This window comes from Trichoderma harzianum (genome assembly GCF_003025095.1).
Source record: "Trichoderma harzianum CBS 226.95 unplaced genomic scaffold M431scaffold_22, whole genome shotgun sequence".
Lineage (NCBI taxonomy): Eukaryota > Fungi > Ascomycota > Sordariomycetes > Hypocreales > Hypocreaceae > Trichoderma > Trichoderma harzianum.
The window spans coordinates 290811-317206 of record NW_020209270.1 but is presented as its reverse complement, the minus strand read 5'-3'; the positions used below and the strand labels follow the sequence as shown (position 1 = coordinate 317206).

At 51.8% G+C, this 26396-nt stretch overlaps 5 protein-coding genes across 5 annotated transcripts; 3 read left to right on the top strand and 2 right to left on the bottom strand.

Moving 5' to 3' along the window:
* The first annotated feature begins 1390 nt into the window (after nucleotides 1–1390).
* M431DRAFT_322295 (hypothetical protein) lies at nucleotides 1391–3170 on the top strand. Its single transcript, XM_024914309.1, has 2 exons — nucleotides 1391–2581; nucleotides 2668–3170. The coding sequence occupies exons 1-2, from the start codon at nucleotides 1598–1600 to the stop codon at nucleotides 2953–2955; spliced, it is 1272 nt and encodes a 423-aa protein (XP_024768566.1). The 5' UTR covers nucleotides 1391–1597; the 3' UTR covers nucleotides 2956–3170.
* M431DRAFT_322300 (hypothetical protein) lies at nucleotides 3068–5802 on the bottom strand. The gene is made up of 4 exons (XM_024914311.1): nucleotides 4920–5802; nucleotides 4702–4857; nucleotides 3747–4646; nucleotides 3068–3659 (listed from the first exon to the last, which is right to left on the bottom strand). Exons 1-4 carry the CDS (start codon nucleotides 5706–5708, stop codon nucleotides 3414–3416), a joined length of 2091 nt encoding a protein of 696 aa, XP_024768565.1. The 5' UTR covers nucleotides 5709–5802; the 3' UTR covers nucleotides 3068–3413.
* Nucleotides 5803–6644: 842 nt separating this feature from the next.
* M431DRAFT_10562 (hypothetical protein) lies at nucleotides 6645–11216 on the top strand (the record flags this gene model as incomplete). Its single annotated transcript, XM_024911586.1, has 5 exons — nucleotides 6645–6928; nucleotides 6993–7093; nucleotides 7158–7544; nucleotides 7609–10692; nucleotides 10753–11216. The coding sequence occupies 5 exons, from the start codon at nucleotides 6645–6647 to the stop codon at nucleotides 11214–11216; spliced, it is 4320 nt and encodes a 1439-aa protein (XP_024768564.1).
* Nucleotides 11217–15165: 3949 nt separating this feature from the next.
* Nucleotides 15166–20123, top strand: M431DRAFT_10561 (hypothetical protein; the record flags this gene model as incomplete). The annotated part of the gene is made up of 4 exons (XM_024911585.1): nucleotides 15166–15759; nucleotides 15826–19521; nucleotides 19589–19941; nucleotides 20015–20123. 4 exons carry the CDS (start codon nucleotides 15166–15168, stop codon nucleotides 20121–20123), a joined length of 4752 nt encoding a protein of 1583 aa, XP_024768563.1.
* A 1142-nt stretch (nucleotides 20124–21265) lies between these two features.
* Nucleotides 21266–26150, bottom strand: M431DRAFT_127477 (hypothetical protein). The gene is made up of 4 exons (XM_024912336.1): nucleotides 25799–26150; nucleotides 25634–25737; nucleotides 23297–25570; nucleotides 21266–23235 (listed from the first exon to the last, which is right to left on the bottom strand). Exons 1-4 carry the CDS (start codon nucleotides 26094–26096, stop codon nucleotides 21478–21480), a joined length of 4434 nt encoding a protein of 1477 aa, XP_024768562.1. The 5' UTR covers nucleotides 26097–26150; the 3' UTR covers nucleotides 21266–21477.
* Between the last annotated feature and the right edge of the window lie 246 nt (nucleotides 26151–26396).

The following is a 26396-nucleotide window of genomic DNA, read 5'->3' as shown; positions in this document are numbered from 1 at the left end:
GTACTCATATGTACCTAAATCTCAACGCCGAGCCATAAGTCCAAAGTCCGGCGTTGCTTGTGGCCCTGAGTTATATCTACTCGGTAAAAACATTCCATGTCAAGAATTGTATATACCTAGTAGTGGCATGATCCTGTTCCATTTGTCTCCGCTATATTCACACCCACGTAATAGCTCAAAATGTGCGTCTCGGCCGGCTCTCCGCACGAATCTAGGGCACAAGCATGATCCCATCTTGTGCTCCATCCGCCATGCCTCGTGCCATCCTGCAGCTCCGTAACATAGAGCCGTGGGGCAGCAGCCAGTCGCTGGAACTCTCTGACAGACGGCCCCCCAAAGGCTTGCATTTACTATTAGTACATGTAGTATCAAGTTACTGCATGTGAGCAACCGCCAGTCCCAGCAGCGCATTCGAGCACACGTTTATCCTCGGTGGCCCGGACATGCTCGTTATGCCGCTTCTGCCGCAGATTCTCCGAGCCAGCGAACCTAATGCACGCACTCTTGCGTCTGCACAACGCACATGTACCGGTACACGCCGTCGAGCGCTAAAGGGCCCCAGCACCAACGCGCTGAAGACGCAAGTGATGCCCTGCTGTCAGTGCTGTCAGTGCTGTCAGTGGTCCAGGCGGTCCAGTTGGTGCTGCTTTAGCGGACGGTAGCGCCCAGCCAGTTTAACGTTTCGGTACCTGTACTGTAGCGCACCGGATTTTAGCCTCCGATTCCTTCCACTAGGCTTCCTTGGTCCTTCTCCAGCCCGTGATTCACCACAGCAAAAAAAAGGAAAAAGAAAAAAAAAAAAAACCTAAGAAAAATAATAATCCGCTTTGCTGACAACTCTGCCCCCACTTGGAATCTCTGCCTGATTCAAAATCCCAGCAGCCTCTTGACATTTCTTCTTCTTCTTCCCTTTTCCCCTCATCACAACTCGTCGTCTCTCTAGAGATTGCATCTGTCAGATTCCCCGAGCATCTTGTCTCGCCCGCTATCCAGCCATCTGCCAGGCCTGCTGACTGTCTTGCCGGTCGCAGCGCACTTTTCCTCCCCAGTCTTTATTTTCTCTCCTCGCCTCCACAGCTACGAGCACACAAAAAAATATCAAAAGTCGAACAGACAAGAGAATCCCATTCTTCGTCTTTTCTGCTCTTCTGGCCAATCTCCTAGATTGTCTGTCTACCAGCATTCTGCCCACTTAGCAGCTCCTTGCCGGTACATTGTTGTTTATGTATCAGCACGATTCCGCCTCCGTATCCAGACGTTTCTTCACGCTGCAGTTATTTCGCATACCGCGGAAACCTAGCAGTCCCGATATTAGATCTGACGGTTGATATTCCCCTCGATTTCCGATCCGAGTTCATGCCTGTCCCACTGCAATCGCGAATCTGTCCGGTCCGCCCTATGTCCAGTACGCATAACTGTTGAGTTGTTCAGCTTCCCTTTGGTCCTCGACACGCCCGCTCTATCCGGCGCCAATATACCGTCTCGAGCCTCTTGATGCATATACCTCCGCCCCAGGCATAATCCCAGCCCTCGTCCATTCAATCCCCACAGACAAACCTCAAGCATCCCACTTTGCCACCCTTTAACAACCGTCACCATGGCTCTCGTCAACGTTCGTCGCGATGTCAGCGATGCCTTCTACCGCTACAAGATGGAGCGCCTTCAGACCAAGATTGAAGGCAAGGGTAACGGTATCAAGACCGTTGTCGTCAACTTGTCTAGCGTCGCCCAGTCTCTTGCCCGCCCAGGCTCTTATGTCATCAAGTACTTTGGTTTCGAGCTGGGAGCTCAGACCAACATCGACCCCAAGGACGACCGTTGGATCATCAACGGCGCCCACGATGCCGCAAAGCTGCAGGACCACCTCGATGGCTTCATCAACAAGTTTGTTCTCTGCAAAAAGTGCAAGAACCCTGAGACCGACGTCGTCATCAAAGACGATCACATCGTGCTCGACTGCAAGGCCTGTGGTCAACGCACCGACGTTGATCTCCGCCTGAAGCTTAGTGGATTCATCCTCAAGAACCAGCCCAAGAAGGGAAAGAAGGACAAGGCTGAGCGCCGTGCCGCCAAGAAGGCAAAGCAGAACGGCCATGCCAAGGAGAACGGCCAGGGCAGTGGCGAAGATGGCTCCGAGAATGGCTCCAACGAGGCCGCCGAGAACGGCGACGTCAGCGATGACGAGTTCCAAAAGGTGCAGGCCGAGGCAATCACTGCCGCTACCAGCGCCGAAGTCGAGGTTAAGGACGACGAATGGGCTGTCGACATGAGCGCCGAGGCCGTCAAGGCCCGCCAGGCACAGCTCCCCGGCGAGCTCAAGCAGAAGCTCAACATTGGCGACGACGAGGATGAGGACGGCGAGGGCGGTGGCAACACCGTCTACGACGAACTCGGCAACTGGATTGCCGAGCAGGCTGAAGAGAAGGGCGGCATTGACAAGGTCGATTCCATCAACATCTATGTCAAGGCCAAGGAGCTTGGTATCGAGGCCAAGCACCGAACTGTCCTGGTTCTGGTGCAGACCGTCTTTGACAAGAACATTGTGGCCCAGATTCCCAAGCGCGCCAGCATGCTCAAGCAGGTGAGTTTTACACACACACACAGCATTTTGTTTTTACTCTCTTCTAGTTACCCAATACAGTTTACTAATAACGCCTCTTTTTCTAGTTTGTCACTTCTGAGAAGCATGAAAAGGCCCTGCTTGGTGGTACCGAGCGCCTGATTGGCGGCCTCAGCAAAGAGAACCCTGATGTGCTCCAGCAGGTCGTCAAGATCCTGCAGCTGTACTACCACCACGACCTCATCACCGAGGAGGTCGTCGTCCCCTGGGGCTCCAAGGCCAGCAAGAAGTACGTCGACGTCTCTACCTCTCGCAAGGTCCGCAAGGCTGCCGAGCCCTTTATCAAGTGGCTCCAGGAGGCTTCTGAGGAGGAATCCTCGGAAGAGGACGAGTAAAATCGCCCTCCTTTTGACTTGGTAGACACGTCTCGTGTTTATCCTACACCATCACCTACTAGATTGAAACTTGTGATGTGGCAGGACAAAGAGGCCTCAAAAGCTGCCAAGGAAATGGCACAGAGAAATAGGGATTAATCTTATCAAAGACTCTGTTGCCTCATGATTTATATTTGTATCGGGCTTGTGTAACCACCGGACATTGTGTATTTAGCTAGATTGTTTATTAATCGCAAAGTGCCCAATTCCACTCTTAACACAAGAACTCTCGTGCCTTTGTGTTGTCCGTCTTATATGATGAAAATCTTATGTATCCCAATTTGACGCCCTTGGGTATTAGACCCGCTCTGTAGCATTTGAACATACAGCCATTTAACGCAAAAAAAGAAGAAGCTCCCTTTTAAATCCTAATCCCGCCCATCATCGTACATGTGTCCATTGTGTATACCCTTTCTCCCCTACGCCTCTTCTTCGCCATTTGCAGATGGGGCATCGGCCATGTTCGCATCGCCGTTGGTCTCTGCATCGGCTTCTCCCTTGAAAATGAACTCGCTGATGCTAGCAGCAGTCTTTTCGGCATCGCCCTCATCTACAATGACAGTGTCGAAAAGGTCCTTGGTCTTTTCTTCATCAATGTCCGAGGGGGAAGATTTGATGAAGATGTATCGCGCTGAAAAGTCCATGTCTTTGGCGAATTGCGCGGCCTAATTTAGAAAACAAAAGAGTTAGCGATATGTTGTGAAACATGAGAAAAGGGAAAAAAAGAATAGGGGAGATGTATGTGTACATACCTCGAGATCAAGCTCAACGATGGGAACTTTGCCCGTGTCTACGACGGCGTCCACGGCCTTTGTGCTGGTGCCATAGTCTACGCCGTCACGAGTGCCATACTCGATGAGCCTATCGCCGTCTCGGAGCTGATTGAACTCTTGGGCTTTGACGAAATGGAATGTCTTGCCGTTAACTTCGTCCTCGGCGGGCTCACGGACAGCATGTCGCACAACAGGAGCAAAGACGCCCTTGTGTTCGCTCATGAGCTTCTCTCTTAGGGCTGATGTTGCGACGCCAGAGGATGCAGATAGGATGATCGGGTCGCGATTGCTGGGCATGTCTTCCTCGCTCGCCGTCGGCTCAGCATCTTCCTCGTCCTCGTCTCCTTCGACGTCGTCTTCGAAAATGATGTCAATCTTCTTGGGGTCGTCGATTTTGTCAAAAGACGCCAGCTTGAACCGTGACGCTATCCGAAGTGCTCTCCAGCTCTTGCTCGCCTTGCCCGCAACAGCCGCGGCCTTGGTCTCGTTATTGGTCGGCATATCAATCTCAAAGTCATCATCCGCGATTTTGCTCTTGAATCCATCAAGCTCAGGCAACTGATAGCGTTCCGCAGACTTAAGTTCCTCCATAGCCGAGCCTTCGTCTTCATTTGCCAAAAAGTCAAGGGGCACGGCATTCAACGGGTTTGGCCTCAGGCGCTTGTTCGTCGCCATCTTCTGCGCAGCATCCTTTGACTCGACGAAGCTCGCGGCTGACACCGGGTCGCGCTGGATGGGCGGACAACTGGCCATCTTCCAAAAGACCCAGTTCTTGTCCCTAGCCAGCACTGTTTCTACCATGCGAAAAAAGTATGGCCCGTCACTTCCTTGCTTGAGATAATCTGATATTACCTTTTTCATGTCGGTAGCCCACTTTGTCTAGAAGAAAGATGAGCATACGAGCAGGGGAGTTTTCATTGGATGAAGTTCTTACATTCTCCTCGTTGAGTTGGTCTGGATAAATGACCGACTTGTTGGATACATTGATATTGGTTCGCTTCTCCCTTTCTTCCTTTGATAGCGATAGGAGAAAGTCTGTGATGATAAGAGCCTGAACGAGAACGTGTCGTCGAAAGGAGAGGTCGCTGATCTGTATGTGGCCTACTGTTAGATATTGTCAAGTAGATGCATATGTAATACCGCGATACTTGCCTCAAGCTGGAACAAGTCCTTGCTGGTAAGATACTTGGGATTAAACGCCTCCGGAAGTGTCTCGGTTCCGTCGTCGTCCCTCTTCCGCTTCAATGTCCGCTTAAGATTCTCCATCGACTTTGAGGAATATATGCTGTCTTCATGGATAGCCTGGAATGCACTGATTGTGGATTCCAAGCTGCTCTTGAATTTCGTAAAATGGCCAGCATCGAACAGTCTCAAGGGTTGGCTGAAGCTCTCTTGTAAAGACCAAAACAAAGGGTAGAGTGTGTCGGGATCGAGGGCTTTGCTTGAATCCTGTGCGCCATTCTTTGCGCCGGTCTTGACGTCGCCTTGCTCCTTTGGAGTATCATTGGTATCGACTTCCATTTTACTGTCGTCATCTTCTGCTGTTTCAAACACTGTCACGTTCTCAACGTGGTATTCTCCTCGAAGGTTGACAGAGCTCCTGTCTCCCAGAGGGAAACTCTGAAACATAAAGATGAATACTCTTCCACAGAAAGCCGTATCCTCAGCGCGTGAGAGTCTCCGCAACAACTCATTGCAGCTTCGGAGAATAACAAGATTCTTCTGCTTGAAATGCTTGGCCGTAATGCGCTCTCGTCTTGACTCGAGATAGTCGAATATTTTGCGACATCCCGCAATCGTCTGGCTGTCGAGGAGCTCTTCCACAAGCCAGAACAGCAGCGCGGGGTCGCATTGGCCATCATCGGAGAGTATTGAAAGAATATCCAGCAGGTTCCACATCTTCACAAACTCTGGGCTATCAATTGAAGTTGTCGCCTTCATGGATTAGTGTTGGACGTCTGGGGCGGGCAAAAGGTTGCTCTCGGCTTACGATTAATTTGCTGAAGAAATCGCGAGCCGCTGTTTCTACAAGGGCAAACTGCCGTGATCTGAGAGTGTCTGGAGGCGCATTGTTCTCTGTGCTGCCCGCGCTCTTGGGGCGGGTGAGCGAAGAAGAAACTCGGTCGTGGATGTTGGCAAAGTCGGATTTCGCGAGAGCAGGCTCGATGGTTGTCGTTTGCTTTGCCGCTGAGGCTTCGTCTAGAAGCTCTGTGAGGAGCCGACCGAATGCGCCCACGGCTTCGACGCCTGGGTTCTCTATATCGAGAGCCGGCATGATGAAAGCAGCCGCGCAAAAGGCACAAGGTGGCCGTCAAGCTAGGTCGGAGCTCGACACGGATGGCTCGATTGCCCAGCGGAGATATTTTGAACGCAGCGAAACCGAAATTAATCGAGATGACGGATCATGAATCAGAAGTAAATGAAATCGGCAGGGGCGATATTAGGGGGGCAGAGCGCGTTGCCCAGCAAACGAAACGCTATAGAGCAGAAATGATGATAAGAGAAAGTCGTCGCGAATGGCTCCAGGATAAGATGCGAGACGGGAAGGCTGAAGACCGCTGATGGCCCCCGTAGTTCCAGGCCACTGCAGGTACAAGCAACTGCCGCAGTAGCTGCGCCGGCAAACAGGTACTAGCCGCGAAAAGATACCTGTGCCGCTACTGCTCAGCGGACCCGCAGTGCGCAAGGCTGAAATTTTATGCACAGGGACCAGTAATTCCGTCTGCCAGGCGTGGACTCTCAACTTGGCTGCGCTTTGTATGACCTCGCCGTCCCGTCTCAAGCTTCACCAAAGCTCAAGCTCAAGGCACGAGCTTGTCCTGCAAACGCCGGTTGATCCATCGAGTCTTTTCCAGCCCATGACGCGACACCCTCGCAATGCCTAACGCGAAGCGATCCAAAAGCTCTGGCGGGCGAGCTGCGGCCACACGCGAGCCGCCAAAAGATACGACAGACGGCCGCCCAACGCCAGCAGAGGTGGAGGAGCAGGAGCATCGCTTTGTGCAGGTTGCACGGCAGCATTGGCTGAAGCCCGGCAAGAAGACGGCAAAGGTCAAGGTCAAGAACGACGTCATCAAGCAGGGCATTTGGGACGTTTTGGAGCAGGATGGCTTCTCGTATAAGCTGTTGCTGCTGTTGGAGAGTCTGCAGACGCTGGAGAGGTATGTCTGCCTTCAAATTGTTCGAGTCTTGGTGTGGAAAACAAGTTCTAACGCGGTGGAACAGCTATCTGTGGCCCGGGTATTCTGAGCAAGCGTCCAACTACCACGTCCTGATACTGGCGTTGATATGCAACGTCAAGAGACGGGAGCACCTCGAAACATGGAGTAAGTTTGGCAGCATTGGTTCCTCTTGAGCTGTATTCGACAAGAGGCTTACGGTCAAATATAGAAATCTTTGAAGAGAGGTCCGACGACTTCTCGTCCCTCTTCCGCCGCATCCTATCCATGACCCTCGACAGAACATTGTCGACGACGTTGCGAACACACCTCCTCTGCTTTCTCATCCACGCCTTCCAGAGTCTAGACTGTACCATTGTCAGGAAAGAATGCGCTCCTTTGGTGTCGATTGGCATCTGGCATAACCTGTCCACCGAGAAGCGTCAAGAGGCCCAGCTTGACTCTTCGCCCCATCTCAGAAAGGCTTGGAGAGCTGCTCAGAAGCGATATGACGCTGCAGACGAAGCTACCAAGGCACGGCTGAGGTTTGAGCGTTCATGGCTCTACACCCTCATCCTTGATTTTATCAATCAACTATACAGCGAAAGCAGCAAATCAGGTACGTCAATGGGCAGGTGAAGTACTCGTCTACCAATGTTCGCCAAGCTAATATCTTTCTATAGACCAGACACTTCTCTACTGCGAACGATTTACCGAGTTCGTATCTGACTTGCAAAGCCAATTGCCAACGCGGCGTTACGTCAATGCCTTGGTCCAAGATTTACATCTTACTCCTCTGATGAGACTGTCTCCGCTATACAACGACGCCGGCAGCGCTCTGCTACGTGACCTCCATGCACTGCTCTCTCACTACACATTCTTCGCCATTGATGACCAGAGCGGCATCCAACTCACCCGAACAGAGGCTTTTGACCGGCATTGCACATTGCTGGGCAAGCTTCAACGGGTTGCTCTCAAGCATTTCAAGGACAAACTCACCATCTTGGCCTTGTCAAACTATGGGTCAATTGACAAGCGAGAAGAACTGATATCACATTTTGATCCCCTCACCGATGATGAGCTGCTCGACTTGGTGAATCTCTTGGATCTCAGGTCTGCATATCCCGAAAGCCTCAACTTGACCATTAACCGCGAATTCCTCATCGAATTCCTCCTTACTACCTTTGAACGGAAGAAGACCTTCCAGGAGACTGCCCGGAGAATAAGCATAGTCCCCACTGAAGATACGTTGTTCGACGACAACTTCCAACGGGCGGATTCTTACGATGGTTCACATCCATTGGCCCTTCCGAAGCTCAATCTACAATATCTGTCGGTTGGTGATTTTGTTTGGAGGGCACTAGTGTTATACCGCTGTGAATCCTTTTACGGAATCCGCAAGGACATCGAGGCCGCGCTGCGTCGTCTTCGCCCAGAAGTCAGGCGGCCCGGCGAAACTCATTTTGCGGGCTTCTCGAAAATGGCCATGCCCATTGCCAAACCAACAATCCTGGAAGTCGTCCCCGCTCTCGTTGGAGATGATAAGCCGTCCCTGGTCAAAGCCGAAGTGTCTTTCGATGCTCGACGTCTAGGAGATGGTGTGCGCAGGGAATGGGACACTCTTCGACCTGGAGATGTCGTCTTTTTGTTAGCGATCCATCCCTCCCCTTCAGCCGGCCAAGCTGCCGCCAATGGTAGCAAACCGGCCCAGTCAGAAGTCGAAAAGGCTGGCGTCTTGACGGTGAGAGCCGCCGAAGTGGTCCATATCACCGATGACAGAGGTCGCCACGCCAGGGAAGGGGGTGAGCGCCTCGACCAGAGACGACGTATCCAGCTGAAACTAGATTCGGCAACCTACGCGCACGATGCTGAGCAAGCAGCAGCCGGCAAGCCTGATGTATATGCAGGCATTAACCTGCTTCTCCGACGCAATAAGAGAGAAAACAACTTCAAGCCGGTTCTGGAAGCCATTCGTACTCTCGTCCTGTCGGAAATGCCACTGCCTACATGGCTTCATGAGGTATTCCTGGGATACGGCGACCCAGCCGGTGCACATTACAAAAATCTGCCCAACAGGCTCAAGACGATTGATTACAGGGATACCTTTTTAGGCTGGCAGCATCTGGTCGAAAGCTTACCTGGCAAGACGGTCGAACCTGACGATAATGTTACGGGAAGCTTTGGGCCTCCGTACGTTCTTGAAGCCGTCGATAAAACAGAGGAACCCCAGAGCGGGAAGCCATCCAAGAAACGGCGGCGCGATGCTGAACCAGCACTGCTCTCGGAGGTGGAAACCCTCAAAGTTTCAACTTACTTGCCTCCCAATAATGGACCTTACCCCATTGACGCACCTAAGCAGAACACAGTACGGTTTACTCCGGCTCAAATCGAGGCTATTATGTCTGGATCGCAGCCCGGGTTGACTGTGGTTGTTGGACCTCCGGGTACCGGCAAGACAGACGTTGCCACTCAAATCATAAACAACATCTATCACAACTTTCCAAACCAAAAGACGCTACTCATTGCCCACAGTAACCAAGCTCTCAACCAGCTCTTTGCCAAAATCATTGCACTGGATATCGATGAGAGACATTTGTTGCGTCTTGGTCATGGTGAGGAGGATCTGGACACTGAAGGCAGCTTCAGTAAGTACGGTCGTGTTGAGTCGTTTTTGGACAACCGAGACAGGTTTTTGTATGAAGTGAAGAAGCTCGCAGCGAGCTTGGGGGCTCCAGGAGCGCACGAGAACTCGGCCGAAACCGCAGGCTACTTCAACGCCGCCTATGTTGAGCCAGCTTGGGCCAAATTTCTTCTGGTAGCGGAATCCGGTGCATCCACTGCCTCTGACATTGTGCAAAACTTTCCCTTTCACTCCTACTTTTCGGATGCTCCCCAGCCCCTGTTCCCGCAGGAGGCAGACCGAGCACGAGTATTGAGCATTGCTCAGGGCTGTTACCGCCACATTAGCAAAATCTTTTCCGAATTGGCAGACATTAGGCCCTTTGAGATCCTTCGCCGTGAGAAAGACAAGGCCAACTATCTCCTCACCAACGAAGCCCGGATTATTGCAATGACGACGACGCATGCAGCAATTAGAAGGGGTGAGATTGCGGCCCTTGGATTCCACTACGACAACGTCATCATGGAAGAAGCAGCTCAAATCACCGAGATTGAAACATTCATTCCTCTTGCCATGCAGAAACCCGTTGACGGCGAGTTGCCACTGCAGCGAATCGTTCTATGCGGTGACCACTTCCAAAACTCACCGGTTATCCAGAGTCTAGCTTTCCGGCACTATGCCAATCTAGAGCAGTCGTTGTTCTCACGACTAGTTCGACTTGGCGTGCCAACGGTTACCTTGGATCAGCAAGGTCGTGCTCGGCCATCCATCGCCAAGCTGTACGAGTGGCGATATCCTAAGCTTGACAACCTCCCCGACGTCCAGACCAACCCAGACTTCTTGCGGGCGAATGCTGGCTTCAAGTACGACTTTCAGTTCATCAATGTTCCCAATTATAAGGGGCGTGGCGAAGCTGAACCGACACCACACTTTATTCAAAACCTTGGCGAAGCTGAGTATGCGGTGGCCATCTATCAATATATGCGACTTCTCGGATATCCTGCACACAAAATCACCATACTCACAACATACGCTGGTCAACGGGCTCTGGTAAAGGATGTGCTTTCCCATCGATGCGCAAACCCCATTTTTGGTCTCCCCAAGGCTGTTGCTACAGTCGACAAATACCAGGGAGAGCAAAATGACTGTAAGTTTAGACTTGTCACTGAACACTTGAATAACTAGATACTAATGGCCGCTTTCTTAGACATTATTCTTTCTCTGACTCGCACGTCGCGAGTGGGCTATCTTCGCGACGTCCGCCGTATGACCGTGGCCTTTTCCCGAGCGAGACTAGGACTCTATGTCCTCGGACGCCGAGAAGTGTTTGAAGCCTGCCCCGAGCTGCGACCAGCATTTGATGTACTTTTACAGCGCCCTGACAAACTCATGTTGGTCACGGGAGAGTTGTTTCCAACTGAGCGGCAAAGCACAGACGAGGACGGTGCTGTGGAAGGAGAAGTGGTCATGGAGGGCGTCGAGCACATAGGGCAGTATGTGTTTGAGATGACGAATACAAGGATACAGCAGCTGCAGGCAGAGCAAGGCGTGCTGATGGACTCTACGATTGATGAGGTGGAGGAAGAGGGACAGGAGGGGTATTATGGTGAGGAAGATGAAAAGACGTTGGACCCGGATATTCTTGAGGTCCGAGAGGGGGAGGCGAATTAGGCGTCGCGTTTCCGAAGGGCATAGAAAATGAAATGACATATATCGAGAGAAAAAAGAAAAACAAGGGATTAATTGAGGATGGGGTGTGGTGTTTAAAGGGGGGGGATTTGTATCGAGAATATGAAATTGCACATTTTGTTTGGAGGGAACTTGCTTTTGCTTTCTTTCCTTTTTTTTAGACTATGGCAAAATGATGGAAGATTTTTGATGCGAAGGTTCTTGGAGAAGATGAGCATGTGATTTGATATGGTTGCGTGGGGGATGAGATGAAGTGCGTCACTGGGAAGCGGGTGATCTGCGACCTGCAGATTGTCTGGTGTTGAATAGGCAAAAGCTTACCCGGGAGTAAATAGTTTGCAAAATATTTCAGATGGAAAGGACGCGGATCATGATATAGGGTAGTAAGTAGTACGTAGACACATGTTCTATTTCTTATTTTCAGAGGCGTGTACGCGACGATGTTCCTATCTTACGAAGCTTAAAAAGACTGGATGTTGCTAGAATTTCACATTTAAACCAGCCCAAGTGAGGCATCACGAAGAGCCGCCGAGAGCCGGCATTTCGGAATTACTATTTGTCTCGGCGAAAAGGATGTCGAGGATCCCGAATTGTCATCAGCTGATGGGCGGGCGGCCTCAGGCTACTTTCCAACTGATTTGTACTACCGTGACTGGGATGGGGGATTGGCAAACTGATGGTGGTATAGGCAAAAGATCCATGGTGGGTGACTGTATTTTCCATCGGCATCAATGGTATAGGTAAGCAAGTTACAGTACGGCGTAGCTTCTGGGACTTTAGATAGATGTGCGCTGTATTGATTCCGTCCTTTTAGTTCTGCTTATGTTCATTTCTTTCTTCTATATTCCATGATGGCAGCTATGTTCAACAGTGCCACCTCTTGAACAATGCTGTAAACAATATTATTTGATATCACCAACTACAGACAGTGCCCTAAAAGAGGGGTTTCGCACATGGCTCGCCAAAAACAAAGAGTTCTAGTGATGTTGAGCGCTGAGGGAAGAATTGGAAACTTTTTTTTTGAGTCATACACATACACCCCGGGGTAAGTGGACTAAAATAGTTTCTTCCCTTCTTTTTGCGTTTGCATGTGGTGAAATGAAATGGCCCGTTTAGCGGGCTGCTAATCAAGGCGCTTATTGCGGGCGATGGCAGTGATTGGGCTGATTTGGTGCTTTGGGCGATGGTTTCTGATGGACTTTGCACGTTTTGAATGTCACCTTTCATTTCGCTGGACGGGGTAGCAAATTTCATTATCTTTTGTCTGTGAGGGCTTTCAGATGCCCTTCATTTCCTGTATTGTATTGTAGAGAAAGAAGATGTACTCTGTACGAAAAGAAGCTTTGTACCTTACGCACTGGTAGTATTGGGATGCTCTATTCTAGTACAGAGTAAGATATAATCCGTCAGCAAACCGCCCCCGTAGCTATTGTTCCCCCTCTGCTGTTTTCTTTTGTCTTTTTTGCTGGGCCTGGTGGAGATGACCTTGGAAAGCTGAAAAACAAAAAAAGGGAACGGAAAAACAAAACAAAATGTGGCGTAGCACAAAGAAGAGGTACGTACCAATGCGCCGGAATGGCGGGAACCAACTTGCAGGAGCAGAATTGCCGTCTCAGCTCGAACCAGGTACAAAGTACCCAGTACTGCAGCTCACTCATCAGCCACTTGAACCTCAAAACTCAATGTGTGCTTTGTCGAAGATATTATATGCTCCTTTCGTATCGAGAAACTTCATTTTATTGATACAAAGATGTTGATATAAATATAAAATCATAAAACGACAAAAAGCACAGTACAAAGGGACCTTAATTTAGCATTGGGACTGCGTGTAGAGACAAACGCCGTGGGCTCGCACACCGCTCACGGCAGAGTAGCCCGCGAATCTCCCTTGAGCTGACTGCATGATACAGCACTGTTCATGGAACATGAAACTGCAGCATGCATTTTTATTTATGCATCTTCAGACCCGGTTTCAATGTTCTCCCCAGAGCCGTGTACGGTGGCTTTGTTGTTGACGTGGCCCAGCTACTGTACAGGAGCTCGGAGTATAAACCGCGCTTTGTTAACGCCGACAGCGCCATTTGGAAATAAGGGTAGAAACCCCGGCATCTCTGTGGAAAGCTTCTAAAGTGGAATGACTAAAATTAAAACGACGTAGGGCACTGCTAAATAATCTCTAGTAGTCCTACACAAAAGACTTGTCGATGAGTCAATGCCTAGCAGCGAGTGTCACATGTGATTCTCTGTCTTAAAGACGGGGATCCTGGGGAAGGCTTCCTCCGCAGGCACCAACGCCACATGAATGGGCTGTGCTAAGGGGGTAATACGCTGCAAAGATTCACTGAGAAGCTTGTTTTTGCCACGACCCTTGAGAGTTGTTGAAGACGAGAACTTGGGACGTTTCTATGACATGTATTCAGGACTTTGACGCCGTAGAGTCGTAGGGTTGAGAGATGAAGTTAAAGTCACGTGCTGATAACATCAAGTAAGCCTACGTCTTGTCGTTGACGATCCATTCCCTGCCGTTTGCCCAGCAAGTAGATCATCATTAATCTTCATATGTTGAGCAGTTTGAATGGATAATTTCTAGAATATTATACAGGTAAGGTCGAAAGAGGACTGTTGGATATGTGCTGTGTGGTCCTGGAAATAAGAGGCAAAGCTACCTTAGTCTCCGGTATATCCCCAAGCCATCAAAAATGACATGGATGACAGGATCGACGTAATGCCACCATGAACTACCTCGTAGTAGATAAGTGGCATTTGCAAACCCTGACCATGAGTAATGGTTCAAAGGAGACTGCGTCACCAACGACGAGCAGTGAACAAGAGTTTGTTTCCGCCTTGTTTTAGGTTAGGCACAGTTTACCTAATACACTTTTGGCCGTGGGGAGATTCCGAGATGCTGGCGGCGCAGAGTTTCCGTGATGTGAACAGAGTTCTGTTTGTTTGTCTGCTATCTATAGTACAGTATGTGTAAAGGAGAGTTCATTGTTTGCCCTGCCAACCAGTGGCGGTCAAAGCAGTTGTGTTTTCATATTAAACGTGAGTAGTAATAGCCAGCTCGATGCATTTTCTTCCTCATTCACACAGAATCTCTTGCAGCCAAACATCAAAATCATACCCAGACACAAACACGCTCTCATATTTCCTTCTTCTCTGGTATTACCAAGTCGGATACCATACAAATCACCAGCTATCATTACATGGTACCGTCCAGGTACTTGACACGCCCGCATACCACCCGCCATCCCTCAAGTACCCGGAGCTTCCCGCTCAACCCCTCCAAACCAGAAAAAAACCCCAAGCAGGCGTGCAGTAGGGAAAGAAAGTCCCAAGTCCCTAGCGCCACACCCCTCCTCTTAGTGGCCACTGCCCCTTCCGCCCACATCCATATCCTAATTCCTGCTGCCCAAAATTTTCTTAGAAAACCTCCTCTCCAACCCTCACCACTCCAGAATCATCCAGTGGCCGGTGGAATCTCCCTTCTCACCTGGTCCTTTTTCCTCATAGCATTGAGCGTCTTCTGCAGCTTCGGTAACAGAAGATCGATTTCATTGCTCTCCTTTTTCTTCGGACGCCGCGCGGGATCGTAGCCAGCCAGAGCCTACGGTCGTTTCCCCCACCCGGTCGCTTTCTTTGTCGCTCTCCGTCTCGACCAAGCCAGGCTCGCCTCCCGGTCGAACGAACGAACGAACCAATATCCTCTCTTGGGCTGTGTTCTTGATTTACTTCGAGAACAGTCTATTTTTCAGAGAGCTCATCTCTCAGGGATCGTCTCAACGAGATCTGCGGAAAACTCGTCCCGGCTTTCGTTTTTTTTTTTTTTTTGGCCCTCACTTTTGGCCCCGCCACCAGACCAAAAAAAAATTCAAAAATCAAAACACCAACCAATCCTTCGTTTTCCGCATCGCGAATCGCCTCTCCCCATATGACGTCGCCTGCGAACCAGCAGACTCCGATCCCGGCGACCACCACCAACGCTCCTACGGCAACTTCATATGCCTCCGCAGCAGGTGCGCCAAAGAAGTCCGCTCAGGCGCCTGTAGTTGCGCCCACCTCCAACGCCCCCCTGGTGGTTGGCTCCTCTGCCCAGCCGGCACAGAATGCCAAGGCGGCCTCATCGCCTTCTCCAGTAAACGGCAAACAGCCCGTTCCTCCCGCAGTCCCGGCCGTCGCCCGCGGCTCTTTCAACGGCTCCGGCCCCGATCACCTTCGAAAAGGCTCCGTCACCATGGCTGCCAACGGCCCTAGCGGCTACGTCGCCAATGGTGGCTCCATTGGCGGTGCCAAGTCTGGCATCCAGTTTGGCTACGACTCGCCCGCCATGGGACACAGCACTCCTCATGTCGGCCACTCTGCTCCCATCCCGGTCCCCGATGCGAACAACAACCACCGAGTGCCTTCCCCCGCCCACTCTCCCGCTCCTATCCCGCAGCCCTCTGCTAGCGGTGGCCGACCTCCGTCTAGCCTGCAGCAACCAACGAACCAGATGACCTTTGGCAGCCTTGGTAGCGACGGTGATGTAAGCTCCAACCCTCAACTTAGTCCTCCAATTCGACCACAACAACTAACCTAACAATGCTTCTAGCGCCACATGAGGCAAGGCTCTGTGCCTCCCAACTCGACCCTGGGAAATCAGGGCACACACTTCCGCCGCGAGTCGAGCCATTCCGTCCAGAGCGACAGCAGCCGTGGCAACTTTGGCCCTCAGAACAACCGACCGAACAGAGGCTCCTTCAACCCCCATGCCACTCAGTTCAACAACCAGATGGGATTCCCTCCCAACAACCAGTTCCGACCTCCGGGCCAAAACCGCGGCATGCCTCCTCCTTTCCAGCCCGGCATGACTCGACCCTACCCGAACTCGCCTCAACCTGCTCGGAGCCCTGCTCTCGCTACCCTCAACCCTTCGCTCCCCGGCACGCCGAATATGCCTCCCGCGACGATGCAGCCCAACATGGCCATGCAGAATCCCCCCGCATACCACTATCCGCCACCGATGGCAGCTCCTCATCAGCAACAAGTACAGTACCCCTTTCCTGCAGTAGCAACCAAAGTGAATTTAAAGCCCAGTTTCAAAAAGACAAAAGGCCGTCGTGAGCGCGACGGGCCTCTTCAAACGGGACGCCCCTTGAATCCCGCGCGCGAGCCATGTACCAGCGATGTTTTGCAGCAGCCGCAACAGCAACCGCAACAGCAGCAGCAGCAGAGTCAACATCGTATGGTTGGCAGTGGCCAGCGTGCAGATACAATGTGGCGTCACGAAAAGAACAACATGCGTCCGGTTTCTAGTGGAATTCCAAAGGACTGCCCTCCTCCCTCTGTCCCCCTTGTCAACCCCCCAAGCCATCCAGCTTCGCTTGACCTTTCTCCTGAAAACGGAGGATTTGAACTCTGGCTAACATGGAAGAATCAGACTTTCGGTTTCCCCCCGCAGCAGTTTGGCCAGCCCATGCCGTACTACCCCGGCGGGATGCCATACATGGCTCCTCAGCCCAACTCCCAAGCTTACAACCAGCAGTTTGCCCCCCCTACTTACCACCAGCAGAGCCACAGCATGTCCCGATCGCCCTCGCAGCCTGAGCGACCGGTTAGCGCCAGCCAGCCTAGCCAGCCCGCCATTGTCTCATCAAACCCCGGAGCCCTGAACTCTCAGCCAAAGCCCAACAGCTTTATCAAGCCCAGGAAGAGTGCCGCGGTTCAAATTAAGAATCTTGCTGGCGAGGTTGTCGACACTTCAACTTTCAAGCAGCCAGCTTCTCCCGTGCCCAGCACTCATCAGACCAAGACTCCTCCCGTCGTCGCGACATCCACTCCTCCCCAGCAGAAGCTCGACACGCCCACTCACACCCGTACAGACAGCCAATCGCCGTCAAAGACAGCTAAGGAGATCCAGGACGAGTTGAAGGCCAAGATCCAGGCTGAGATCAAAGCCGCTGCTGCTAAGGCCGCCGCCGGTAATGATACCAAGCCCAAGGAAGAGGAGAAGAAGGAAGTGGTAGAGGAGCCAAAGGCCGAAGTCAAGCCAGAGGTCAAGCCAGAGGTCAAGCCAGAGGTCAAGCCAGAGGTCAAGCCAGAGGTCAAGCCAGAGGTCAAGGCCCAGCCCGAGGCAGCACCCGAAGTCAAACCCGAGGAGGAGAAGGTAGAGCCTGCCGAAACCAAGGTGGAGGCTAAGCCTGAGGCTAAGCCTGAGCCTCAACCGGAGGCTCCCGCCAAGGTCGAGACGCCAGCCCCTGAGAAGCCTGCCGAGGCTGCCAAGACTGAGGAGGCCCCGAAAGCAGAGGAGCCGGCCAAGACTGCCGAGGAGACTGCTGATGAAGAGCTTGAGCGAATCATCCGGGAGATGGAGGAAGCGGACGCCAAGCGTGAGGCAGAGGAAGAAGAGCGCCGCAAGAAGAGGGATGCTGAGAAGGCCGCACAAAAGGCCGTTGAGGAAGCAAACAAAAAGACCAATGCCGAAGAAGCAGACCGCAAGCTGCGCGAGCAGGAACGCGAAATGGAGAGACTCGAAGAAGAGAAGGAGAAGCGACGAGAAGCCGCCGAATCCTCTGGAGGAAAGTCTCTCTCCGTTGCTGAAGCCCTTGCTCAGATGCGTACTGGTGGTGATGACCAGGGCAAGAAGGACGAGTCTGCTGAGTCTGTTGCTGATAAGCTCGCCGACATGAGCATTGGCGACAAGTCTGCCGACGCTGCCGGCCAAAAGGAAAAGCGTGTCGCCAAGCCCGCCGCTCTCAACCTGGCCCCTATCAAGACCAGCGCCGTGGAGCCACCTCAGCCCAGTGCTGCTCTCCAGTCTCTGAAGTCGGCTCGTTTCCTTCAGGTTATGGATCAAGACATTTACCCCGAGGGTATCAAGTCTCCTAACCCGGCCCTCAATGCCGCCGTTGCGAAGAAGGGCAAGACATTCAAGTACGACGCTGCCTTCTTGCTCCAGTTCCAGAAGGTCTTCACTGAGCAGCCTTCGCTTCAGTTCCACCAGCAGATTAAGCAGCTGATTGGCGATGGTGATGGCAACCGATCTGCATCGCGGGGCCAGACCCCCAGCTCTGCCAGGCAAGGATCTCGTGGTGGAGGCGGTTTCCCCGGCGGCACGTTTGGCGTTCCCACTGGACGCACTCTGCCTCCAGGAACCACATCTGCCGACCGCATGGCCATTGCCAGTGGCACTCTGCCGCGGCCCCAGGTCAACCCGATGGCGTCCTTCCAGCGTCCCGGCGCTGCTTTCCCTGGATCCTCTTCCATGTCTCGCACTTCTTCCCAGAACATGCGCAACATGCCCAACTCTCCGCGCCAGTCCAGCAGATCCACTCGTGGTAGCCGACGCAACGACAATGGTGCCAAGGAAGCCCAGGCTGCTAAGACCATGCCTCTTACTGCCGGCATGGAGGTCAAGCCCATTACCATTTCGGCTACTGGCTGGAAGGCTTCCTCCCTTGGCAAGGCTCCTGCCGCCGCTCCTGTGCCTGGCTCTGGCCAGCTCCTGGACCCTGAGACGGTTCAGCGAAAGGTCAAGGCTGCCCTCAACAAGATGACGCCAGAGAAGTTTGACCGCATTGCGGACCAGATCCTCGTCATTGCTTCACAGTCAAAGGATGAATCTGATGGACGCACGCTGCGCCAAGTCATCCAGCTCACCTTTGAGAAGGCCACCGACGAAGCTCACTGGGCTTCCATGTACGCCAAGTTCTGCAAGCGCATGCTTGAGACTATGAGCCCTGATATTCGCGATGAGAACATCAAGGACAAGAATGGCAACGTCGTCAGCGGTGGTAACCTCTTCCGCAAGTATCTCTTGAACCGTTGCCAGGAGGAATTCGAGCGTGGCTGGACGTCCAACCTGCCCGAGGCCCCCGAAGAAGACGACAAGAAAACTGCAGAGGCTGCTATGCTGTCTGATGAGTACTACGCCGCCGCCGCCGCCAAGCGACGAGGCCTTGGTCTCGTTCAGTTCATTGGAGAGCTGTTCAAGCTGGGCATGCTTACTGAGCGTATCATGCACGAGTGTGTACACAAGCTCGTCGATTATAAGGGAATTCCCGACGAGGCCGAGATCGAGTCACTTTGCAAGCTGCTTCGCACTATTGGTGCCAACCTCGACGAGACCGACAAGGGCCGTCCTATGATGGACATTTACTTCCAGCGTATTCAGGGAATGGCTGATCTACCCGAGCTACAGAGCCGTATGAGGTTCATGCTCATGGATGTCATTGATCTACGAAGAGCTCGCTGGGTGTCCAAGGAGGCCAACAAGGGCCCCAAGACCTTGGACGAGGTTCGCGCGGAAGTGAGTTTCAACCCCCTTTTCTCCTTTCTCTCCTTTTCTACGGAAATACTAACCAAGGTTAACTTAGGCCGAAGCTGCACAAGCCGCTAAGGCTCAGGAAGCGGCACGAACCAGCCAGCGAGGTGGCCCTGGAGGTGGCCGACCTCCTGTTGGCCGTGGCGATGCTCGAAACTTCTCTGGAAACTTCAGCCAGCCCGTCAGCAACCAAGTTGGCATGGACGACCTCAGACGTCTGAAGGGCTCGTCTGTCAACCGAACCTCAAGCTCAAATGTCACCCTGGGCCCCGCATCCATGCTGTCCTCTCGTAGCAACAGCGGACGCCGATTTGGACCAGGTGGCGCTCTTGGTCGTCCTGGCGATGACTCCAACAGCTCGTCCCGCGCTGGAACTCCTGGCCCAACAAGCTCTAATGCTTTCAGGTAAGCATTCCCCATCTCCTCTTCTTCCCTTACTAAACACATCTCATACTGATCCTTCTTTCTCTCCCTCTAGCTTGCTAGCCACTATGGATAATGACCACCCGGCCTCCCCTCCGTCTGCTGGACCCTCGCCTCTCATGTCAAAGGCAGTCCCTGCTAGCGACAAGAAGGACAATGAATAAAAAGACCCATTTCTTTATTCTCGGTGTCTCTGCATTTTTGGGGGGGAATAGACTCGGCGGGGTTGTGTTTTTTTTCTTGCATTTACAAGGCTTTCATGCGACGTTTTCACTAAAAGTTTGAGCACGCATTTCACACGCGATACCTTTGCCCCATAGACCATTTGACCAATCGAGTGGACAGATGTGGCCTCCCTCAAAAGAAGAGGAGATAGGGGGCACTTTTTCTCTTTTTTATTTTACTATTTTCTACCGTCTTCCGGCCTAGGGATTCACCATGCCTTTTTATTCATGATTGTGTTTATACCTTCTTCTAATGTCCCCTTTGGTGTGCTCCAATTCTTAATGTTGAGTGGCTCGGAAACGAGAGAGAGAAAATAAGGACACAGTTGATGTCATCATCTCCCAGCATAAAAAGGGGTCATGCGTGGAAGTCATGGACGCAATGCCCCCAGCTGTCAGTTTTGAAGCCAATCGGCGAGATGATAGAATGCCCACACCCGAGACTTTGTGAAGGATGGGATTGAAAGCACAAATGGGATGCGTCGTGTTTGGAAGTTGAGGTTTTCAAGACGCTCATGGTTGACAAAAAGGCAAACTGGATGGATGGCTAATACTTTGTTTGGCCAAACAAAATGACGATGTATTTATGAAGGAGTGTGTGAAACAAAAGGGGGGTTGGAGGAGGAACAGACAGATTCGGAACGGAATATGGTTGTGTGGTTTTACAAATTGGGGGGAGGTCTTGATATCTGATATTTATTCCTCATGTTGCCCTTAAGCCAATTTTCTCGTTTTGCGGAAGACTTTTCGTCTCTTTATCTCGCCATGTGTACTGTGTGTATGTGCGTGTGTGTTTGTGTGTGTGTTGATGGATGAGATGTTTGGGTGATGGGCTGAGTGGCATGAGAGTCACGTATAAGACTCCTTTTAATTACTATCATTGTTCTTACTATGTTTTTTTAGTGAAGAAGGATCATAAGGGGGGGAAAGGGGGATGAGGAGAAGAGCGAAAATGGGACTTGAAAGGCTGGTTCATCATCTAATAATAGTATGGGCGTCGAATTATCCAAATCGTTCATTATTTCAATCACATATTTCCTCTCTAGACGTGATATACGTATTTCTTAAATGACTTCTCATGTATACAATATTCATTCAGCTCTTGCTTTGATTACAATTGTATAAACCGTCTCCCTAACCAATATCAACACGGCGAAAGTCATGTCTCCCACAAAAAGCATGATATATCCCAAGTCCTAAAACTCCAAAGCGCCCTCTCAGATCCGCATATTCAGTAATCTTGCCCTTCTTTTCTTCTTCCCCATCATGAATACAATTTTATCTCGCCCACTTCTCATGAGGCAGCAACAGCAGCAGTCGAGACAGAGCCCAACATCTTGCTAAACCCAAGCTTCGTAAACAGCGTGTCCATGGCGACCCATTGTCTACCACACTTATCCAGATACTTGTCAACAACCGTCTTGACAGTAGTAAACCGCACACGATTGTGCTCCGCCATCGCCCGAATCTTCTCCCTTTCTTGCGCCGTCAAGTCACTGTTGGCATCGCCAGCTTTAGTCTTCGCCTTGTCCACATCCCACAAGCTAGCAAAGTAAACCAATTGGTTATAAATTGCCTTTTCAGTATACTCGTAAAACATCTTGCCAGTACAGTCACGCGCCAGACCCTTGGGTCCCAAACAGCATGTACCGTAGACGCTCATCTGTCGAGTACGATTGCCACACTGAGGATCATTACAGACGAGCCAACCTTCGTAGTACCGGGATGTCTGGAGGCGAACCGCATGTTCAACCTGCGCTACAACAGACAACGTCGGGATAACTGCACCGCAGCCAGGGCAGGTGACGCCCGACGCGGTAACGCGATCAGGAGAGCCCACAAGGCCTTCAAAGTCGGATGTAGCTTTGCATTTGCGGCACCGGAGAGAGAGCCGTTTACAGTCGACAAAACGGACCTCATCGGGAATCTGAGACTCGAGAGGGTGAATCTCGAGATCGTCGCTTGAGCCGCTCTGCTGTGTTTGAGTGGAAGTATACCGGCGAACGTCCAAGCCCAGCTGTTCAGCTAGCTGTGATGTCGAGGTGCCCGCAATATTGGCGCAAAGACGCTCTACAGGCGGGAAGATCTGCTTGGCAATGTACCAGTCCACATCGGGCTGCAGAGACGGGTCGGCCTTGAGGTCCGGAGGAGCATAAGCACGCTTCGGCGCAGGCTCTGAGCTTTGGCTGGTACCCGTAACAATGTAAGAAATCACGTCACCCTTGCGGACAGTTTTACCCCTGGCCATGTCGCGGAGGGCGACTTGCACTTGAGGCATGGAGTCGGCATTGGGATATTCCTTGGGGCCCTTTCCGAGCTGCGTGTAGATGGTGTACTTGGGCACGGGGATCGCAAAGTCGCGCATCTTGGTGGCAATATCACGGAGGTATTCGTGGATGCGGGCCACAGAAACCTCGATATCGTCTCCAGACAAGATGTCATCAAGCAGATGCTTGGAGACTTCCTTGGAGAGCGCGCAGTACTCACGACGCCTCATATCCAAACCCTTAACCTCCATCTTCTCGATGAATTTACCATCCTTTTCAATGAGGTTAATGGCAGCGTACTTCTTCTTGGCTTGCAGCAAGATGCGGCGGAACACATTGTCAATGTCAATTTCCAGTAGCCTGTACTGCTCGTTGACTGCCTTCTTGAACTCGTTGCCGACTTTGAAAGCGTCTGCAACGTTGTCGACGTTGGCATTGATCATGACGGAATCCGTGTCACCGTAGATGACCTGCAGAGATTTGCTCTCGGCAAGATCCTTGGTGCTGCGCAGAATTTCTCGGCCCTTGTGTGTGGTCAAGATGGCGAGGGGGCGAGCATAGAAACGGGACCGGGTATAACCCAAACAACCATACATGGAGTTGGCTGTAAGCTTCAAGGCCAGCTGTTTAATGTCCCAAGTAGCAAGCTCTTCGGGCGTAGCCTTTTTATCTTTCATCAGATTCTTGACTTGGCGACGACGACTGACGAGTGTAGCAATGAGTCTAGGAAGAATGCCCTGTTCCTGGTTAACAGGTACTTCGGGGACAGCGTCTTCATCCTCGGCCTAGGTAATTAATGTTAGCAAGGACCGCTTGGGAAAGAAAGGTTTGTGGATGCTCTCTTACCGATGTTGTTCTATCCACTGTGGTGAAGCAAATATTAAACTCCTGGATGATGGAAGGATATAGAGAGTTGAAGTCCATGACAAGGACAAACTTGTCATAGAGACCCTTTTCTGGCTCAAAGACAAGACCACCCTTGTACTTGTCCTTTTTCTTGCCTTCGCCTCCCTCTTCTTCGGCATTTTCCTCCTCGGCCTTTTGTCGTCCCTTGAATGTCTGCTTGTCGGGGCAAATGTATTTGTTACGGTGGAACTCGTGAAGGAGAATGTATTCGTTTCGCTCAGCGCGAGTACCGGTCAGGGTACGAGCCCAAGAGTTACCAGCCAAGTTAGTCAGGACTTTGGTGAGAGGCAGCAGCTGCACACTGACAGCCAGCGCGGCAATGTAGTGCGTATCAGCTTCCATATGAGTCACGTAATCCATGAGACCCTGGCTCTCCTTAGCCCATGTGTTGAGAGCAACTTCATTGTCAACATCACGACGGCGGTTGTCACCCGTGAGATATAGGCTGCACATTTCCGTCAAGCTCCACGTCTGACACTTGAACATGGCAGATTTTCCTGCATCGTTGGCGAGATCGCAAAGCAATCGGCCGGCCATGACCTGACGCTCAGCAAACACGTTGCCGCCAACCTTGCCGATGGCGGATGGCCACTGGGTTCGTCGCAGTCTTCCGAGCCTCGACCACTGATGGACCTTTTTCTCAAACAGACGATGTAGGAGCACACTGTAATCGACACCTTCCAGCTGGTGACCAAGAATAACATCGGGATCCGCCACGTCAACCTGGGCCAAGAAGAAACTCAGCAAGTCGGATTCTTGCTTCTTCAAAACAATGGCACCCCGGTTTCTCTTCTTTGCGAGCGTGTTCTTTACGAGCGTGTCAAAGCCCATGGGAAAGGCCTGTCCGTGAGGTCGAATGACGGTAAACGTTCTGCAAGGAAGCTTCTCAGCGGGGGTTGTATCGCTGAGATGCACCTTCTCGTAGATTCGCGCACTAATGGCAAGGACTTCTTGCTTGTTCTCCTTGGCATTGAAAGCGGTTCGGAGAGCGATGCTCATCAGAGTCAACGGGGGCATATCCATGTTGTCAGAGTCGCTGATGGTCGACACCATGTTGGGGTGTTCAGCCAACACCTCGAGCTTGCAGTGAGAGGCATTCTTGATGGCACCAAAGTCGGCATCTTGGATCTTGAGCCAGCAAGGACCCATGATGTTCTTCCAAAGAACAAACTGCTCGAATAGAGCAGTGTTGGTGCCAAAGACGTGGGAAAAGGTTTCTCCCTTTGCATCCATGTTGATAGCAGGCTTCGTGTAGGGATACAAGAGTTTCATGTACTCTGCCTCCTTGGGAATCTCGGGCAGCTCAAAGGCATATTTCCGCTCGCACTTTTTAATCTTGTACATGCCAACGTTCATCTTGGTCATAATCTCATCAACCTCGTCGTAGACTTCGCCCATGTTAACTTCTTCTCCGGTTTCCTCGCCATCTCGGACGCGCTGTTGACGGGGTAAAAAGTAGAGTTTTCTGAGGATATTGTCAATCTTGACAAAGCAGCTGACGTATGATTGCGTCTTCTTGTTTAGCACTTTGCCAAAGAGACAGAGACTGCCGTTGATTTCGGTGTAATCAGTCCAGAAGAAGTTCAAGGACCCATCAGCCTCGATGGCGTCATTGTGGTCTATTTTGCCAATGCCTCTGGACTCTGACATGGGGGTGCTCACGACGTTGAGCTTCTCCGTAAGTTCGTTCCATGATGTGGGATCGACCGAGACGTCTGGAGCCTTGATGGGGGACGAAGTCACAGCCGGCTCTTCCTTGATGATTTTCTTCACTGGTCGAGAAGCCGCCATGTTTACGCTGGCAACTTTGACAGCGCCAGCATGAGCAACCTCCATCATATCGTCGTCGTCGTCGCTCTGCGGCTCTTGCTTTATCAGGGCCTTGCGTTGGGCGACTTTGGCAGCGGGAGAAGAAGGTGCTGGGTCGCTCATGGGCATTTCTGCTGTGCCCATAGGCTCGTCATCAATTAAAGGCGCGAAGTCGTTGTCGTCGTCGAAGCTCACAGGCGCGGGCTCCGGTGACGGTAATCGAATATCAACCCGCTTCTGCTTCTTGTGACTGGGCTCTGGCGCAGGAGACAAGTCTCGGGGCCTGCGTCTTTCGCCTCCAGACCGTTCGACCTTGGATGCCCTTGGAGCTGGAGCTGGAATATTGGCGTCCACCTCTCCGAGGAGGTCGGCAAGGAAGTCGTCGTCGGCCTTGGTCTTGATAACCTGCCGTTCTGTTAGGTCATCTGGGGAGTTGTAGAACAAATATGCTGGATGGATGTGTCATACCTTTGGTTTGGGCTGTGCTTTACCGGCGCCCTTGGTAAAGTACTCGCTGATGCTGCGGTCGTTGGCATCCCGCTTGGCCTGCTCTTCCTCACGGCTCTTTTTGGCTGCATTTATGATGAGCAATGGAAAGGACAAGAAGAGAAACAGCTTCGATCCATCACTCACCTGATTTGCTCGGCCTCCCACGCACCGGCAGTTCATTTTCTCCCTGGCTGTCTGATTCGTACTGCCGCACTCTGTCCCAGTCTTCGCGGCCGTCGTCGGCATAGCCCTCGCCATTGTCGTCGACAACAAAGTCGTCCTGATTTAGACGATCTCGCACAATCTTCTTGTATCCGGCCTCGTCCACCTCGTCATAGAGATCGTCGGCATCCTCAACCTGGTAGCTCTCAAAGGCCTTTTTGCCCGCTGCACGAAGTGCCTTGAGCTCGGCGAGCTTTGCCCGGCGGTCGACCTTTGGCATGGCGGAGTATTTGTGGATTTTCTTTTAGGGTATCATGAAATCGTAAAGGAATGTCGAGTCACGGCCACTCGTTTGTTGTTGTGGTGAGAAAAAAAAAAAAGACGGAGAGACGGAGAGAGAGGCAAAATGATGCCGTTTGAAATCCCAATTGTTTGTTGGAGGGTCCGCCTGTGATGGTGAGGTACCTCCCACATGCCCTAGCTGGCATACACTGATCAGGTACTGCCAGGCGCGTCTTTACGCGTGAGTCGCGTTGTTACTCGACACGCTAAATGGCCACCTCAATTAATTGGCAGCCCG

Coding starts and splice junctions, on each gene's coding strand:
- M431DRAFT_322295 (XM_024914309.1), top strand. CDS start 1,598: ATGGCTCTCGTCAACGTTCGTCGCGATGTCAGCGATGCCTTCTACCGC. Junction 2,582..2,667: donor GCGCCAGCATGCTCAAGCAG/GTGAGTTTTACA, acceptor CTCTTTTTCTAG/TTTGTCACTTCTGAGAAGCA.
- M431DRAFT_322300 (XM_024914311.1), bottom strand. CDS start 5,708: ATGAAGGCGACAACTTCAATTGATAGCCCAGAGTTTGTGAAGATGTGG. Junction 4,647..4,701: donor ACCAACTCAACGAGGAGAAT/GTAAGAACTTCA, acceptor TCTTTCTTCTAG/ACAAAGTGGGCTACCGACAT. Junction 3,660..3,746: donor TCGTTGAGCTTGATCTCGAG/GTATGTACACAT, acceptor TTTCTAAATTAG/GCCGCGCAATTCGCCAAAGA.
- M431DRAFT_127477 (XM_024912336.1), bottom strand. CDS start 26,096: ATGCCAAAGGTCGACCGCCGGGCAAAGCTCGCCGAGCTCAAGGCACTT. Junction 25,738..25,798: donor TGGGAGGCCGAGCAAATCAG/GTGAGTGATGGA, acceptor TCATAAATGCAG/CCAAAAAGAGCCGTGAGGAA. Junction 25,571..25,633: donor AAGCACAGCCCAAACCAAAG/GTATGACACATC, acceptor ACAGAACGGCAG/GTTATCAAGACCAAGGCCGA.